Source organism: Pelophylax lessonae (genome assembly GCF_965119305.1).
Source record: "Pelophylax lessonae genome assembly, chromosome: 1".
NCBI classification, from domain to species: domain Eukaryota; kingdom Metazoa; phylum Chordata; class Amphibia; order Anura; family Ranidae; genus Pelophylax; species Pelophylax lessonae.
This window is the reverse complement of record NC_138768.1, coordinates 333610956-333626558: the sequence shown is the minus strand read 5'-3', so window position 1 is coordinate 333626558 and position 15603 is coordinate 333610956. Positions and strand designations below refer to the sequence as shown.

Genomic DNA, 15603 nt, shown 5'->3' with positions numbered 1-15603 from the left:
TCGCCAAAAAGGCGAGAACCAGCATAGGGAAAATCAGCAACTGTTTTCCGTGATGTCTGGTCCGCCGACCAGCTCTTCAGCCAGATCAGTCGACGGTTAAGCACCGCGACACTAGATAGACGTGCTACCAAAAGGGGCCTCATTTAAGGCCGCATCGCACAAATACATGACTCCTTGGTGAATTTGATCATCATTGCCAGTGTGGCAGGTGGGGCAGAATCAGACACGAGGTTGCGCCTAAGCACCTTAGTCCAATCAGCCACCGCCTGAGCAACCAGAACGGACGCGAAAACAGGTTTGAGCAAGGAACCCGCCACCGTGTAGGAATGGCGGGCCAGAGACTCCAACCTCCTGTCCGTGGGATCCCGAAAAACCGGGGTCTCCTCAGTAGGAATCAAGGTAGCCTTGTTCAATACGGCCACAGTGTGATCTACCTGTGGAGGCACACACCATCGCGATTCCGTAGCCGGTGCAAAGGGATAAAGTAACTTAAACCAACTAGGTACCATGAATGGACGTTTTAAAGTGCGCCACAGTTCATTAACAGTGTAATGAAACTCAGCGGGGCAGGGAAAAACCTGCGCCGACTTGCGGGTCCTGTGAGTACCCGCAAGAGGACACAATGCCCGGAGGACTGGGCTCATCCTCCAAATGAAGCGTTTCCTTTACAGAGGAAATCAACTCATCCATAGTTGCGCGTTCTGCAGGCGACCCCGGGGGAGAATCATCAACCCCCTCCACCTCCGCCTCCCCCTCAGACCCCAGAGGGTCCAGGGATGAGCGAGACCCTGAAAAGGGCACGCCCGCCGCAGCAGCCATATCACCATCTTAATCAGAGGAGAGAGATAATCTGGGCCTCTTCCTAGCAGCACGTTCAGCCATCAGCACCTCCATTTTGGACACTAAAGACGCCACTACAGCGGCCAAATCAGGCATAACAGGGGCCACAGTAGGACTGGGGTCCCCCACCAGATCTGTAGGGAATTTGCTGTCCTGAGATTCCATTGCCCAAGGTAAAAATAACAGTGCAATAAAAGGGTACTGTCCCTTTAAAACCGCTGCGGAGTGCGCAGCCCACTGCTATATGTACAGTGACAAACGACCCCAAAAGGAGAAGAAAACTGAGCCAGAAATGACAAAACAGAAGGTTATGGAAGAGACAGTCTGCAGAGCCCCACAGAGTGTTACCACACAGATCGCTGCTTCAGAGGAAAAGGAAGTGAGGTCATGAGAGGCTGAACTATAAGCTGCACATAACCCAGGGAAAATGGCTGCCCATAGAACTTAATGGGAGGCTTCGGGAAAATGGCCGCCGAACATGTGCATGGAACGATCGTTCTGCCACACGCAAGATGGCGCCAAAACAGCATGTAAATCAGCCCACAGTGAAGCCAAAACATGCTTGCCCAAAGTAAAGATGGCGGACAGCGCGGTTTTTCCCCGCTGCGGCCACCACATACACAATGTCTGCACCCCCAAACACACACCGAAGTGACACAGGGGAAGGGGCCCCCAAATATATACCGCACCGCATGTATAAAAAAGACCCCCACAGGGATCGCAACAGGGAGCCCACACCGGTGTTCCGTGAAAAAACCATACCCTCGTCACTTCCGATGCACCTACGGAGGGTATGGATTTCTCACGGTAGTTACATTTGCGGTGGTTAGATTAAAACAGCTCCTCTGCAACATACATCATCTCCGCTCCTTCCCCTGTCACTTCCCTGATCTCAGGTAATAAATATAAAAGCGGATCACGGAGCCGCGATCGCCGTCATTTACATCTCATACACCCGCCGCCTCTTTTATATTTATTAGGGGAGATCAGGGAAGTGACAGCGATAGGAGAGGAGATGATTGATGTTGCAGCCGAACTGTTTTAATGTACCCGCCGCAAGTATAACATTACACACAGTGCCGTGATTATTTCATGCCCTCCGAGCATGCGCACATGTCAAATTCTTTGATGTTCAATTAGGTATCCGGGGCTCTGAGCATTCGCACTGCTGCGCTGCTCAGCTGTTTCACACAGGAAGTGACGAGGGTATGGTTTCTTCACGGGGTATGGTTTTTTAACGTTACACCGGCACAGACATGGGGGACACACAGCAACACAAGACTGCCACCCCAGACAGAGGCCCCACACAGAAGTACTTGCCTGTACCAAATGGCGTGGGGTGCCTCTCAGAACGGAAAGCCGCTGTCCTCATCTGACAGGGAATGCCGTTTGCCAAGGACATTACACTGCAATATCGCAGATGTGTCCAGTGAGGTAGCCACCTCACAGCTGCATCCCTGCTGCGAGCAGGGATGGGTCGTTCATAATGCCAGGACGAACCATGGCTGAACGCTCGATGGCGGGCTGGGGGTCCCTCTGACCCTCTGCCCTGGAGAACCCGGGCAGTCAGTCCGATTCCCAGCTCCGCATATGAATCCATCGTCATCCGAAGAGTCGACTAAAAACTAAAGCTGACAAAAGAAACAGCTAATATAACAAGAAAAAAAAACTGACATTTTGAAAGAAAATCAAATAAAAAAGATCAGAAGGCTGAGACCGGAGCCCCAGCACAGGGAAAGCCTAACTACTCCTGACGCTAGGCAGAAACAAACTGAGTAGGGAGTGTTCACTGCAGGGGGGTATTGACCAGTGGGACAGCCCCCATGTGTATATGCAAATGTTTTTGTTCTTTTGACTAAGTCTTATGCCTAGCTACTCCTGCAGAGCGGAAGTCAATACCCAATAGTGATGACTTAGAGGTGGCGGCGACTGTCGGAGGACGTAAGAGAAACATTATTTTTTATCAAGTGGTTAAGAGCAAAGTTCTGTTTTAACTATAGGTATTTTAAACTAGAAATCACCCTGTTGAAATAATTTATTTTTAAAGTCAATTCCTCCTGTCCTGCATTTCTATAAGTGATTTTCAAATCTAGGCACAGAAACAGATGGACAGATTTGTCAATTAAAGTTAAAAACTGTTTTCGTTGTTGGTCACTAGGACAACACCCGACTGCCTATAAATCCTTTAGGCTACCGAAAATAAAAAGGGTTAAAATCATGAACTTGTTATACCTACTCATCACACTGAAACTTTGAAAATTTGGTCTATGAAAAAAGGTGTGTACAGATTCTCACAAAAGTGAGTACATCCCTCACATTTTTGTAAATATTTTGTTATATCTTTTCATGTGCCAACACTGAAGAAATGACACTTTGCTACAATGTAAAGTAGTGAGTGTACAGCTTGTATAACAGTGTAAATTTGCTGTCAAAATAACTCAACACACAGCCATTAATGTCTAAACCGCTGGCAACAAAAGGGAGTATACCCCTAAGTGAAAATGTCAAAATTGGGCCCAAAGTGTCAATATTTTGTGTGGCCATCGTTATTTTCCAACACTGCCTTAACCCTCTTGAGCATGGAGTTCACCAGAGCTTCACAGGTTGCCACTGGAGTCCTCTTCTACTCCTCCATGACAACATCACAGAGCTGGTGAATGTTATAAACTTTGCCCTCCTCCTCCTTTAGCAAGGCAGTGGTCGTCTTGGAGGTGTGTTTGGGGTCGTTATGCTGGAATACTGCCATGCGGCCCAGTCTCCGCAGGGAGGGGACCATGCTCTGCTTCAGTAGGTCACAGTACATGTTGGCATTCGTGGTTCCCTCAATGAACTGTAGCTCCCCAGTGCCGGCAGCACTCATGCAGCCCCAGATCAGGACACTTCCACCACCATGTTTGACTGTAGGCAAGACACACTTGTCTTTGCACATCTCACCTGGTTGCCGCCACACATGCTTGACACCATCTGAACCAAATAAGTTTATCTTGGTCTTATCAGACCACAGGACATGGTTCCAGTAATCCATGTCCTTAGTCTGCTTGTCTTCAGCAAACCGTTTGCGGGCTCTCTTATGCATCATCTTTAGAAGAGGCTTCTTTCTGGGACGACAGCAATGCAGACCAATTTGAAGCAGTGTTCGGCGTATGGTCTAAGCACCGACAGGCTGACCCCCCCCCCACCCCTTCAACCTCTGCAGCAATGCTGGCAGCACTCATACGTATATTTCCCAAAGACAACCTCTGGATATGACTGTAACGGATCTTAGTACCCCAGGTGGGCACATCCGCCGGACCTGTGTCTCCTGTCCTCCAAACGCACCCACAGCCTGCGGAGAAGCCATACCCAGCCCTTAACCCCTCAATCACGAGACAATCCACACAGGTGTTGAGGGTTCAACATGCAGAGCATAAACGGTTTAATAAATTCCAAGACATACAGTTTTACACACAGTTATGGGACACTCCCCTTAGCCTTGCCAACGGGGGAAGGGCACAAGGAACAACCAATGGAAACTGAACATTTGTACATTGAAACAGGCTACAGATAACCTAATGAGCTTATGGTAGACAGGCAGTCTCTCAATACACACCCCCTGCGGAGAGATGTCTCCAGTCCAGACCATTGTCTGTGTCATGAATCCACACAATTAGACACAGAAACAGGAGGGGGGGGGGATGGGGTGAGAAGGGCTGTAGCATTACATTACCTCACTGCCAGCATGTCCCCAGGTCTCCAGTATCTTCTGGCCCATAGTCTGTCGGTAGGAGGCTTGCGCACAGTCCCCTCCAAACCACACCCCATGTTACAGCTCAGTTTCAGGGTGTTGGCAATCTTCTCATAGCCTAGGCCATCCTTATGTACAGCAACAATTATTTTTTTCAGATCCTCAGGGAGTTCTTTACCATGAGGTGCCATGTTGAACTTTCAGTGACCAGTATGAGAGAGTGAGAGCGATAAAACTGAGAACCTGAGACCCTGTAACACTAACGAGTCACATAACACCACGGAGGGGAAATGGCTAACTAGGCACAATTTGGACATTTCCACTTAGGGGTGTACTCACTTTTATTGCCAGCGGTTTAGACATTAATGGCTGTGTGTTGAGTTATTTTAATGGGACAGCAAATTTACACTGTTATACAAGCTGTACACTCACTACTTTACATTGTAGCAAAGTGTCATTTCTTCAGTATTGTCACATGAAAAGATATAATAAAATATTTACAAAAATGTGAGGGGTGTACTCACTTTTGTGAGATACTGTATATATGCACTAGTAATAGAATGAGTAATCAGAACAATGAGACCATGCACGTTGTACAGTGAAAGTTTAAAATGATCCCATTTTGTTGCTTTGCAGCCTGAAATGAAGGCAGACACTGTTTTTGTTTTATCTAGCTGTATTTACTTAATGCAGCTTATAAACATCCAAGTGAAAGATTAAACACCAACATGTCCGGAAAAAATAAAAATAAATCAAAAACAGAATCCCTGTTTATTTGGCCTCAACACCAAACGATATGTCTGGCAGGAATCCATTCAAATAACACCATTCCTACAGTAAAGCGTGGAGGTGGTAATAGCCTGTTATGGGGGTGTTTCTCTTCAGCAGGGAATGTAGCACTTGTCAGGATAGAAGGAAAAATGGATTGAGCAAAATTCCATCAAATTCTTGAGGAAAATCTTTTGCTCAATGCCAGAAAGTGGTCAATGGGAAGAAGGTATACCTTCCAACATAATGGCCCAAAGCACACAGCAAAAATGAGCACACGGTGGTTGAAGGAGAAAAAAGGTGAATGTCCTTGCATGGCCTAGTCAGAGCCAAACTTTAACCCCATTGAAAATCTGTGGAATGACTTGAAGGCTGCAGTCAACAAATGGTAAGAGTAAAAAGTTTGGGGTGCTCCTGCGCTATGGACAGTAACACAAGTACCGAACTGATAGTGCAGTCAACAAATAGTCACCATCAAACTTAACTGAACTTGAGCAGTTCTGCAAAGAAGTTGGGAAAATATTGCAAAGACTGAAATTAAAGCAAAAAGGTGCTTCAACAAAATACTGACTTGGAGGGGGGGGGACCTTTTTCCAACTCAGTAATTCTGGTCTTGATTTTTTTTTGACATGTTGATGTTATAGCTTTCACTTAGATGCTATAAGTTACACCAGTAAATACAGCTGGATAAAAAAAAAAAAAAAAAAGAAGAATGGCATCTGTCTTTGTTTCAGGCCGCAAAGCAACAAAATGTGATTACTAAAAAGGGGTACAAATTCCGTGCTTATGGATAAAAACTAGGCTGCAGCCTACCCCAAAATACAGTCCAGTGGGCTATATCGTACAATAGAGAAATGGAGTGAGGTAAGGTGGTGCTGCCTATTTAAAAGTGTATATATATTTATGGAAGGGGTTAAAATAATGTGCAATAAAGTGCTAGTGTACAAACATGTCCAGAAAAGTATGCTGTAAATAAAAAACTATATATAAAAAAGGTATTTTAACATTATTTTGAAGTCAAAATATACACATTAATTGTGAACATAAAGTGATATGTGCAATCAATAGAGATAACAATAAACAAAGTGCCAGTGCAAGTCATCCAGTGAAAACACCAAAAATGTTATATATATTAAATCAAAAAAGTCCAAAAACAGTCCATAAAGTGCTTGCAGAAAAGTGTTTCACAAAACAATAGTGCTTCAGTATTATTGATGGGTGATATTCGAGAAGTGATCCGGGTGGTAAGTATAGGGTGAAAGAAAACATGCACCCCTCCAATATATCCCACACTCACCAGAGATATATACCCCTACAGGGGTAGTGAACTTTAGGACAATAGCCTTTTTCCTACGGTTCCTATGTAGTGGGCTCGTGGGTAAAGATATCCCTGGTTCTCTCCTCTCAGCGGGGTCAGATAATTCCAATACACTAAATCAACATAGTATTCCTCTCTCGAGTATAAGGAGATATCCCGAGGTAATATGCAAAAAGGAAGACCTCATATAGTGATGTACCGTTTAATCTCTTTATTAAGCATAAAATTAAAGCGGAGTTCCACCCAAAAGTGGAACTTCCGCTTTAGGGAGTCCTGACCCCCCGACATGCCACATTTGGCATGTCATTTTTTGGGGGGGGGAGCGGGTACCTAGTTTTGACAGGTACCCGCTCCCACTTCCGCTCGGAGCGCCGCGGCGCCCTGAGCGGAAGTTCTCCTCTCCCCCTCCCTCCCTGCAATCTTCTGGGACACGTCAGAGGTCCCAGAAGATTGCCGGCCAATCACGGCGCGCAGCGCGACTCGCGCATGCGCAGTGGGTACCCGGCTGTGAAGCCACAAACTGTAACAGCCGGGTGCCCACAGCAGTGATGCCGGCGCCGAGGGAGAGGATCGAGGCTTCCGGCGGCCGCATCGCTGGACCGTTGGACAGGTGAGTAAATGGCTGGAACTCCGCTTTAAGAATAGTACTCACATTAAAACGTGGCAAACAAGCATGAAAGGCAGTAGGGGCCGCGAATCTCTCGTTGGCGGCTGCTTCCGGGACGCTATTCGAGCCAGCGACCGGATCTGCGTTCCAGTGGGGCAGAAATGACGTAACCACGCACGACGCGTTTCGTCACAGCCGACGTCATCGCGGCCCCTACTGCCTTTCATGCTTGTTTGCCACGTTTTAATGTGAGTACTATTCTTAATTTTATGCTTAATAAAGAGATTAAACGGTACATCACTATACATTTATATATAGTTTTATTTACAGCATACGGTTCTGGACATGTTTGCACACTAGCACTTTATTGCACATTATTTTAACCCCTTCCATAAATATATATACACTTTTAAATAGGCAGCGCCACCTTACCTCACTCCATTTCTCTAAAATGTGATTACTGTAAAAGAGGGGGGGGGGGAATGGTTCTTGTCTATATCCACTGTATACGTGTACACTTGGCATGCAAGGGGAGATTTTATAATAAGAGATCCACAAACAAGGTCACCTACCTTAACTCTCTCATCATCTAAGAGACCAAGAAAATTAAAGGATGCAAAATTAATGCATTCTTTTCCATTCACAATGATTGTGTGGCTTGGAGGGCTGAAAGATATATAATGAGAACTTTTATATTGAAAGCAATTTCTGAATCCACAATATTACATTTACTATAATAAGAAAAAGCCTTTAAAACCATATAAAATGTAAAACTAGGATTACATTTTGCAATATTCAGGGGAAACGTCCAGATAAACAGAATTACTCTTGCTGGGCCCATGATAAAGCAAGTTAGGAGTTCTACAAAGGAATAAATGGAAATTGTGGCATGTATGGGTCAGAGCAGGAACCATATGATGTAATCGCAGACAAGAGAACATCAGGAAATCAGTACAGAAATGTCAAAACTTTTTATTTGAGTGTTTCTTTTGTAAAAATATACAATATAATCACTTACTGTACAAACTGACTAAGGATATCATACGTCTGTCAATCAGCTTGCTTTTGGGAAATCCTACATAGTTAGTGAGGTTGAAAAAAAGACATCAGTCCATCCGGTTCATCCTATGGTGTGTGTGTGTGTGTGTGTGTTGTTAACCATACTTGGTGTACCCCCTTTATGTTGTGGTCATTAAGGTGCCCATATAATAGTTTTTTGAAACTATCGATGCTCCCTGCTGATACCGCTGCTTGTGGAAGGGAATTTCACGTCCCCACTGCTCTGATGGTAAAGAACCCCCTACGTATTTTAAGGTAAACCGTTTTTTCTCTAGTTTTAGTGAGTGGGCACGTGTCCTATTGTATTCCCTTTCTCTGAAAGTTTGTTCCTTATGCTAGGGTCATCACCAGTACAGTATTTGTACATTGATATCATATCCTCCCTCAAGCGTCTATTCTCAGAGAGAATAAGTTCAGTGCTTGTAGTCTTTCCTCATAGCTGATGTCCTCCATTCCCCTAATTATTTTTGTTGCCCTTCTCTGGACTCTCTCCAGTTCCAGCACATCCTTCCTGAGGACCGATGCCCAGAACTGGACAGCATACCCCAGATGTGGCTGGACCAGAGTATTGAAAAGTGAGAGAATAATCTCTTTATTTCTGGAGTGAATCCCCTTTTTTACATGCCAGTATTCGGTGGGCTTTGCATGCCACTGCCAAGCCGGTTGTCAACTAGGACCCCCGGCTTGGCATTGCATGACACTGCCAAGCATGTTGTCCACTAGGACCCCAAGGTCCTTTTCCATCTTAGATTCACCCAGAGGTTCCCCCCCTAGCGAGTAGCTTGCTTTCATGTTTCTGATGCCCAAGTGCATTACCTTACATTTTTCAACATTAAACCTCATCTGCCATGTAGTTGCCCACCCCATTAATTTGTTCAGGTCTGCTTGTAAGGTTTCCACATCCTGCATAGAAGATATTGGCCTGCTTAGATTAGTATCATCCGCAAACACAGAGATTGTGCTAGATCTTCCCTCTAGATCGTTTATGAATACATTAAACAAGATTGGTCCCAGGACAGATCCTTGGGGGACCCCACTTTCCACACCCGCCCAATCCGAGTACTCCCCATTTATCACCACTCTCTTGACTCCCCTCTGGAGCCAGTTCTCTATCCAGGTACTCAGCCTATGGTCCATACCTACATACCTTAGTTTTTACAGTAAGCGTTTGTAGGGAACTGTGTCAAATGCCTTTGCAAAGTCCAGATACACCACATCCACAGGCTTTCCTTTATCTAGATGGCAACTCAATTCATCGTAGAAGGTTAATAGATTGGCAAGAACGAATTTTCATGAATCCATGCTGATTACTACTAAGAACACCGTTTTCATTACTAAAGTCTTGTATGTAATCCCTTAACATCCCCTCCAAAATCTTGCAGACTACTGATGTTAGGCTGACCGGTCTATAGTTACCCGGGATATATCTCGGCCCTTTTTTAAATATTGGTACCGTGTTGGCTTTTTTCCAAACAGCTGGCACCATTCCCGTCTGTATACTATCAGTAAAGATCAAGAATAATGGTCTGGCTATCACCTGGCTGAGTTCTTTAAGAACCCTTGGGTGCAAGCTATGCGGTCCCAGTGATTTATTTATGAATTTTCTCTAGTTTCGTTCTAAGTCTATCTTCTGTTAAGCATGGAGGTACTTCCTGAGATGTATTATTTAATTTAACATTACAAGCTGGGTTAGCGTAGCCACCCAATTCTTTTGTGAAGACTGAAGAGGATAAATTATTTAGCAATTTCGCCTTCTCTCTGTCCTCTGTGGCCAGATTCCCTTCGTCGTCTTTTATGGGGCCAATGTGTTCTGGTCTCCGTTTCTTACTATTTATATACTTAAAGAATTTCTTGGGGTTTTTTTTTTTTTTTTTTTTTTTTTACTCTCTTCCGCTATATGTCTCTCGTGTTCTATTTTAGCCGCCTTGATTTCACATTTACATTTTTTATTGCACTCTTTGTAATGTTGGAATGTTGCCAATGACCCCTCGGCCTTGTATTTTTTGAAGGCCTTTTCTTTAGTATTAATATGCATTTTTATGTTGGAGTTTAGCCATCCAGGGTTAATTTTTGCTCTTTTAAATTTATTCCCCTTTGGAATGCACTAGCCAATGCCTTTGTTTAGTATGTTCTTGAAGCACTCCCATTTTTTCTCTGTGTTTTTTGTTCCCAGGGTCCTATCCCATTTGATATTGTCTAGCAAAGAGCGCAGTTTAGGGAAGTTGGCTCTTTTCAAATTCAGTGTCCTTAAATTACCCTTGTGTTTCCTATTACTATGATTTATACTGAAATGAATTGACCTATGGTCACTGTTCCCTAACTTGCCCCGTATTTCTATATCCGTGATCAGGTCTGTATTGTAAGTAATCAGTAGGTCTAGTACCGCATTGTTTGACGGTGCGTTCACCATCTGACCCATGAAATTGTCCTACAAAAAACATTTAGGAACTGCCGAGCCTTGGATGGATGTGCGGTTCCTTCTGCCCAGTCTATATCTGGATAATTAAAGTCCCCCATTATAATTACATTTCCCATCCTTGCTGCCATTCCAATCTGTGAAAGGAGGTCCGCCTCTCCCTCCTCCCTCTGGTTTGGGGGTCTATAGCATATGCCCAATATTACTTTCCCCATGGTGCCTTCCCTTTGAAGTTCTACCCATAGGGATGCTACTTCCTCCTTAGCTCCATTATTAATATCTGTTCTTACACTGTTCTTAACCACTTGCCGACTGCCTAACGACTATCTACGTCGGCAGTCAGCCCCTCACAGGCAAATCGACGTAGTACTACGTCGCTAGCCTGTGAGGCTCTAGGGAGCGAGAGCGCACGCCGCCGGAGACGCGCTCCTGCGTGTGTGAGCGGTGGACCCGATGTCCGCCGCTCACTCGCGATAGTCTGTTACAATCGGGAGATAGGCAGGCGGCTAATGTAAACAAAGTCGCCTGTCATTCTCCCCTGTGTAACAGCAGAGATCATACGGTCCTGCTATGTAGGACCGTAGATCTCTGCAGTTACATGAAAACCCACATCCAATCACAGTTAGAAGCACGCCCCTAGGGACACACTTAACCCCTCCTTCTCCAATAAAGTTAACCCCTTCCCTGCCAGTGTAATTTTTACAGTAACAGTGCATATGTATAGCACTGATTACTGTAGTAATGTCACTGATACCCACAAAAGTGTCAAAAATGTAAGTCAAGGGTCCGATCTGTCTGCCGCAATCCCGCAAAAAAAAAAAAAAAAAAAAAAAAAAACAACACTATTGATTTTTACATTTTTTGTTTGGGGAATTTCATATAAAAAAAATGTGAAAAATATTGTTATTTTTGCAAAATTGTCACTCTTTTTTTGTTTATAGCGCATGATCAAAAAAAAAAAAAAAAAATTGCACAGGTGGTCAAATACCACCAAAAGAAAGCTCTGTTTGTGTGAAAAAGAAGGACGTCAATTTCATTTGGGTACAGCATCGCACGACCGCGCAATTGTCCATTAACGTCACACAGTGCCGAATCGCAAAATAGGCCCTGGTCAGGAAGGGGGGTAAAATCTTCCGGGGCTTAAGTGGTTAATATACCAACATACCCCTCCCCCTTTTTTACCTTCTCCATCTCTGCGATAAAGGGGAATACCCCTGAACGGTCGCCAGCCAATCATGAGAGCTGTCAAACCAAGTCTCTGAAATCCCCACAAAATCTAGGTCCTCCTCATACTTCAGCAGCTCCAGCTCTCCCGTCTTGTTGGCCAGGTTTCTAGCATTGGTATACAAACCTCGTAATTTTGTCAGGTTGCATACTATACCCTCGTTATTTTGTTTTTAGGCTGCTCTTACGATTTTCCCCATACCCACCTTGGATTTAGGAACTCTGAACACACTACCGGTAATGTCCCCATCCTACTGCTTAAAAAGGCAAAGATAGAGGAAAGTAGCAGTTAGTTACCCAGTAACGATGTTATAATTGAGAGCTGGGTGATCTTTAGAAACAGGAGGCACGAGAGGTTCTGGGTGCCACTCTTCAATCAATTCTTCTTTCTCCTGGAAGAAAAGATAACAATTTCAGGACAAAGAAACTAGGTAGAGAGCAGAGAAAGCAAAACAGACTGAGTGTGCCAATTCCTCTTGTTTGACTTACAGCGCTCTCACACTCAAAAATGATGCTCCATGGACACCACAGTTCCCCATTATGATAAAGAAAAAAAAAAAAAAAAAAAGAAAAAACACCCTAGGACACATTTCTGGTTTTAGGTTTTATGTTGATCATCTGTACTGTATGGCACGTGGCCACTGTTTGTTTGTACTTACTCTGTTACTCTGTAAAATGTTAACCTGTAAAATTCAATAAACATCAGAAAGTGAAAGTGCCTGTTCCTCAATTACCTTTTCTGTGAGGTCAGACCGTTCCTGCAATTTGTAAGTCTTAGAAAATATAAGTCGTATAATCCACAGGATCAGAATCCCTTCCAGTATTAAATGGTATGCAGGTGCCTGAAAATAAAGAAAAAGATGTTTTAGTTAAGTCATGTATCACCACCAAATTTTGCAGTATGTTTCGCTGTGAAGAAGGAAACAATCATTTGCAAACTTGAAAACACTAATGTACATAGAACATTTATGAGGTTATCGCTCAATAGCATCAATTCAGCAGTCTGTTTTTCACATAACATTGTTTACCAACTGTTGATTCTGCTTATACTCCAGTGGCAGTTTTGAGACAAACCATTTAACCACTTACCACAAAGTGACCTATATTTACGTTGTCAGACTTTGCGGTGTTATACCGGGATGATGCCTCTAGCTAGAGGCACCATCCCGGTACTGTGGTTTACAGCAGACGGTCGGCTTTCCGTCGGTAATGACCGATGCGGCTCGGGAGCCACTCGATCGTTACCCGGGTGAGCGGGAGGGGACGCCTCCTGCCGCCTTCCGTGACTTTGCCCAGGCCTCCCGTCCCACCGGGAGACCCGAGCACCCAGCCGGCGGATGGAGTCCCGATCTAAGCCGGAAGCGGGTTCGATCGGGTCTCTGATGACGTAACCCGGAGGCGGCGTCCAAGTCGTCACTTTCTGGTTACTCTGCTGCAAAAGGCGGCAGATTTAAAAAACGTCTGTATGCAAAAATGCAGTTTTCGGCGTTTTGCATACATGAAAGTGTAGTGGAGGGGTCTAGGGTCTTTTAGACCCTCGATCCCTCCTCAAAGAATACCTGTCACTGCATATTGGTGTCACAAGGGATGTTTACATTGCTTGTGACAGCAATAAAAGTGATCAGATTTTTTTTTTTTTTTTTTTTAAAACCTGTAATAGGAAAAAAAAAAAAAAAAAAAATTTAGCCGCCCCGTCACCATTAGCTCGCGCACGAAAAAAAAACGTATACGGAAGTCGAGCCGCGAATTAAATCACTGTTCAAATCACACATGTGAGGTATCGCCGCTATCGCCAGAGCGTGAGCAATAATTTAAAAAAAAAAAAAGAGCTACACTCTAACTCTAAACTGGTAACCGTTAAAATTTTTTAAAGCGTTACCTATTGAGATCTCTATTGACCGTAGTTTGTCGCCATTCAACGGGTGTGCACAATTTTAAACCGTAACATGTTGGGTATCTATTTACTCGGCGTGACATCATCTTTCACAACATACAAAAAAAAATGGGCTAACTTTACTGTTTAGTATTTTTAAATGCAGGGAAATGTGATTTTTCGTAATTTAAAAAAAAAAAAAATGGCGTTTTAAAGACTGCTGCGCAAATACCGCATGACAAAAAATATTGCAATGACCGACATTTTATTCTCCAGAGTCTTTGCTAAAAAGATATATATAATGTTTGGGGGGGGGGTTTAAGTAGTTTTCTAGGAAAAAAAAAAACTGATTTTAACTTGTAAACAAAAAAAGTGTCCGAAATAGGGCTGGGGCTTAAGTGGTTAAAGAGTAAAATATGGCCAAAATCAATGACACAATGCAGTTTGTCATTAGCATTAAAAAAAAATAAATACAATTTAAAAATATATATATTTTTTTAAATATTAAACAGGTCATCCTTACAAGCTGTGTGCAGAGCTATTGCACACAGCAGCCCCGATCCTCCTCTTCTGGGGTCCCCCCAACAGCACTCCTGGCTCCCTACTCTTCTAAATATCCCCATAGCAAACTGCTTGCTATGGGGGCATTTGTTTGGGCTCACTATGGAAAACAAAGTGAATCTGACTTTAAAAAAAAAAAAAAAAAAGGGGGGCACATCCCCAAAACACATGGTCATGGTTACTAGTGGATGCAAAGTTTGTTTCCTGTGGCGGCTAGCGGCGTTTTGTTTTCAATCGGCAGCCGCTTGCATTTCCCCTTAGCCACAAGCACAGCCAGTCCATTCCAGTAGTCAGTGTGCAACTGTGCATAGTCAAATTTCCAGCCTGTCGCACACCTACTGCCTATGTGCAATGGAGGCCATTCTGGGCACCCTGCAACTCCGGTGGAGAGTTTTCTTAAGTACACACTATCCTTTTTTTTTTTTGTTCAACCAAACGAGCTGAAGGAAAAAAAAAAAACTAACTGAGGAGCTTGCAGTACTAACTATCTGATGTTAGTACAGTGAACTCCCCACTGCAGTGATCTCCCCACTGAGCTATTGTGTTCTGAAAGGGGGCCTGCCCCCCTGCCAGAACATGCCGGTCAGCCCTCGCAGCCATTGGCTGAGAACGCCAATTGGATGCCGATTTTTTTTGGGCATGCCCCTTTGACAGCAGCCGGACAGGCTGCCTTATACACGGCCTGAATGTCAGCAGGTTTCTGTTGAACTGGCCGATTTTTAACCTGTGTGCACGGGGCTTTTGAACTGACAGGCGCAGAAGTGCTGGCTGATTTACCTTAGGCAATCGCTGAGCTGCCATGATTTATTTTGGAAAAAAAGGTCAGCACTTAGGAGGTACTGGCAGTTAGCAACTAAAGGTAAATATACAAACCCTTTACTCAAATATAACAAAAAGCACAGTGCCAAACACAATTATAAATCCCTAACAAATGTGTATCATCCTAAACACAGACAACATTATGCTACAATACACATCCATATGTTCCAATAAATTAAACAATTAATTTATATATTATATATATATATATATATATATATATATATATATATATATATATATATATATATATATATATAAATGGATTTTTGTAAGATCTTACCGTAAAATCCTTTTCTCTTAAGCTCATTGACAGACGTAGTCTTCTTGATTCTCAAGAGCTGGGTTATGTTGTCTCCGCAGGAGTAGGACTAGGCAGAAAGACAAAACGTTC

At 43.8% G+C, this 15603-nt stretch overlaps 1 protein-coding gene across 1 annotated transcript in view; it reads right to left on the bottom strand.

Annotated features, from left to right (window-relative positions):
- The window catches only part of SPTLC1 (serine palmitoyltransferase long chain base subunit 1), a 193476-nt gene that overhangs the window by 137713 nt on the left and 40160 nt on the right, over window positions 1-15603 (bottom strand). Inside the window, exons 2-4 of the mRNA XM_082259354.1 lie at window positions 12691-12798; window positions 12254-12348; window positions 7830-7923 (exon numbers count right to left, since the gene is read on the bottom strand). Coding sequence (XP_082115480.1) covers window positions 7830-7923; window positions 12254-12348; window positions 12691-12798 — 297 coding nt within the window. The remainder of the gene's footprint in view (window positions 1-7829; window positions 7924-12253; window positions 12349-12690; window positions 12799-15603) is intronic.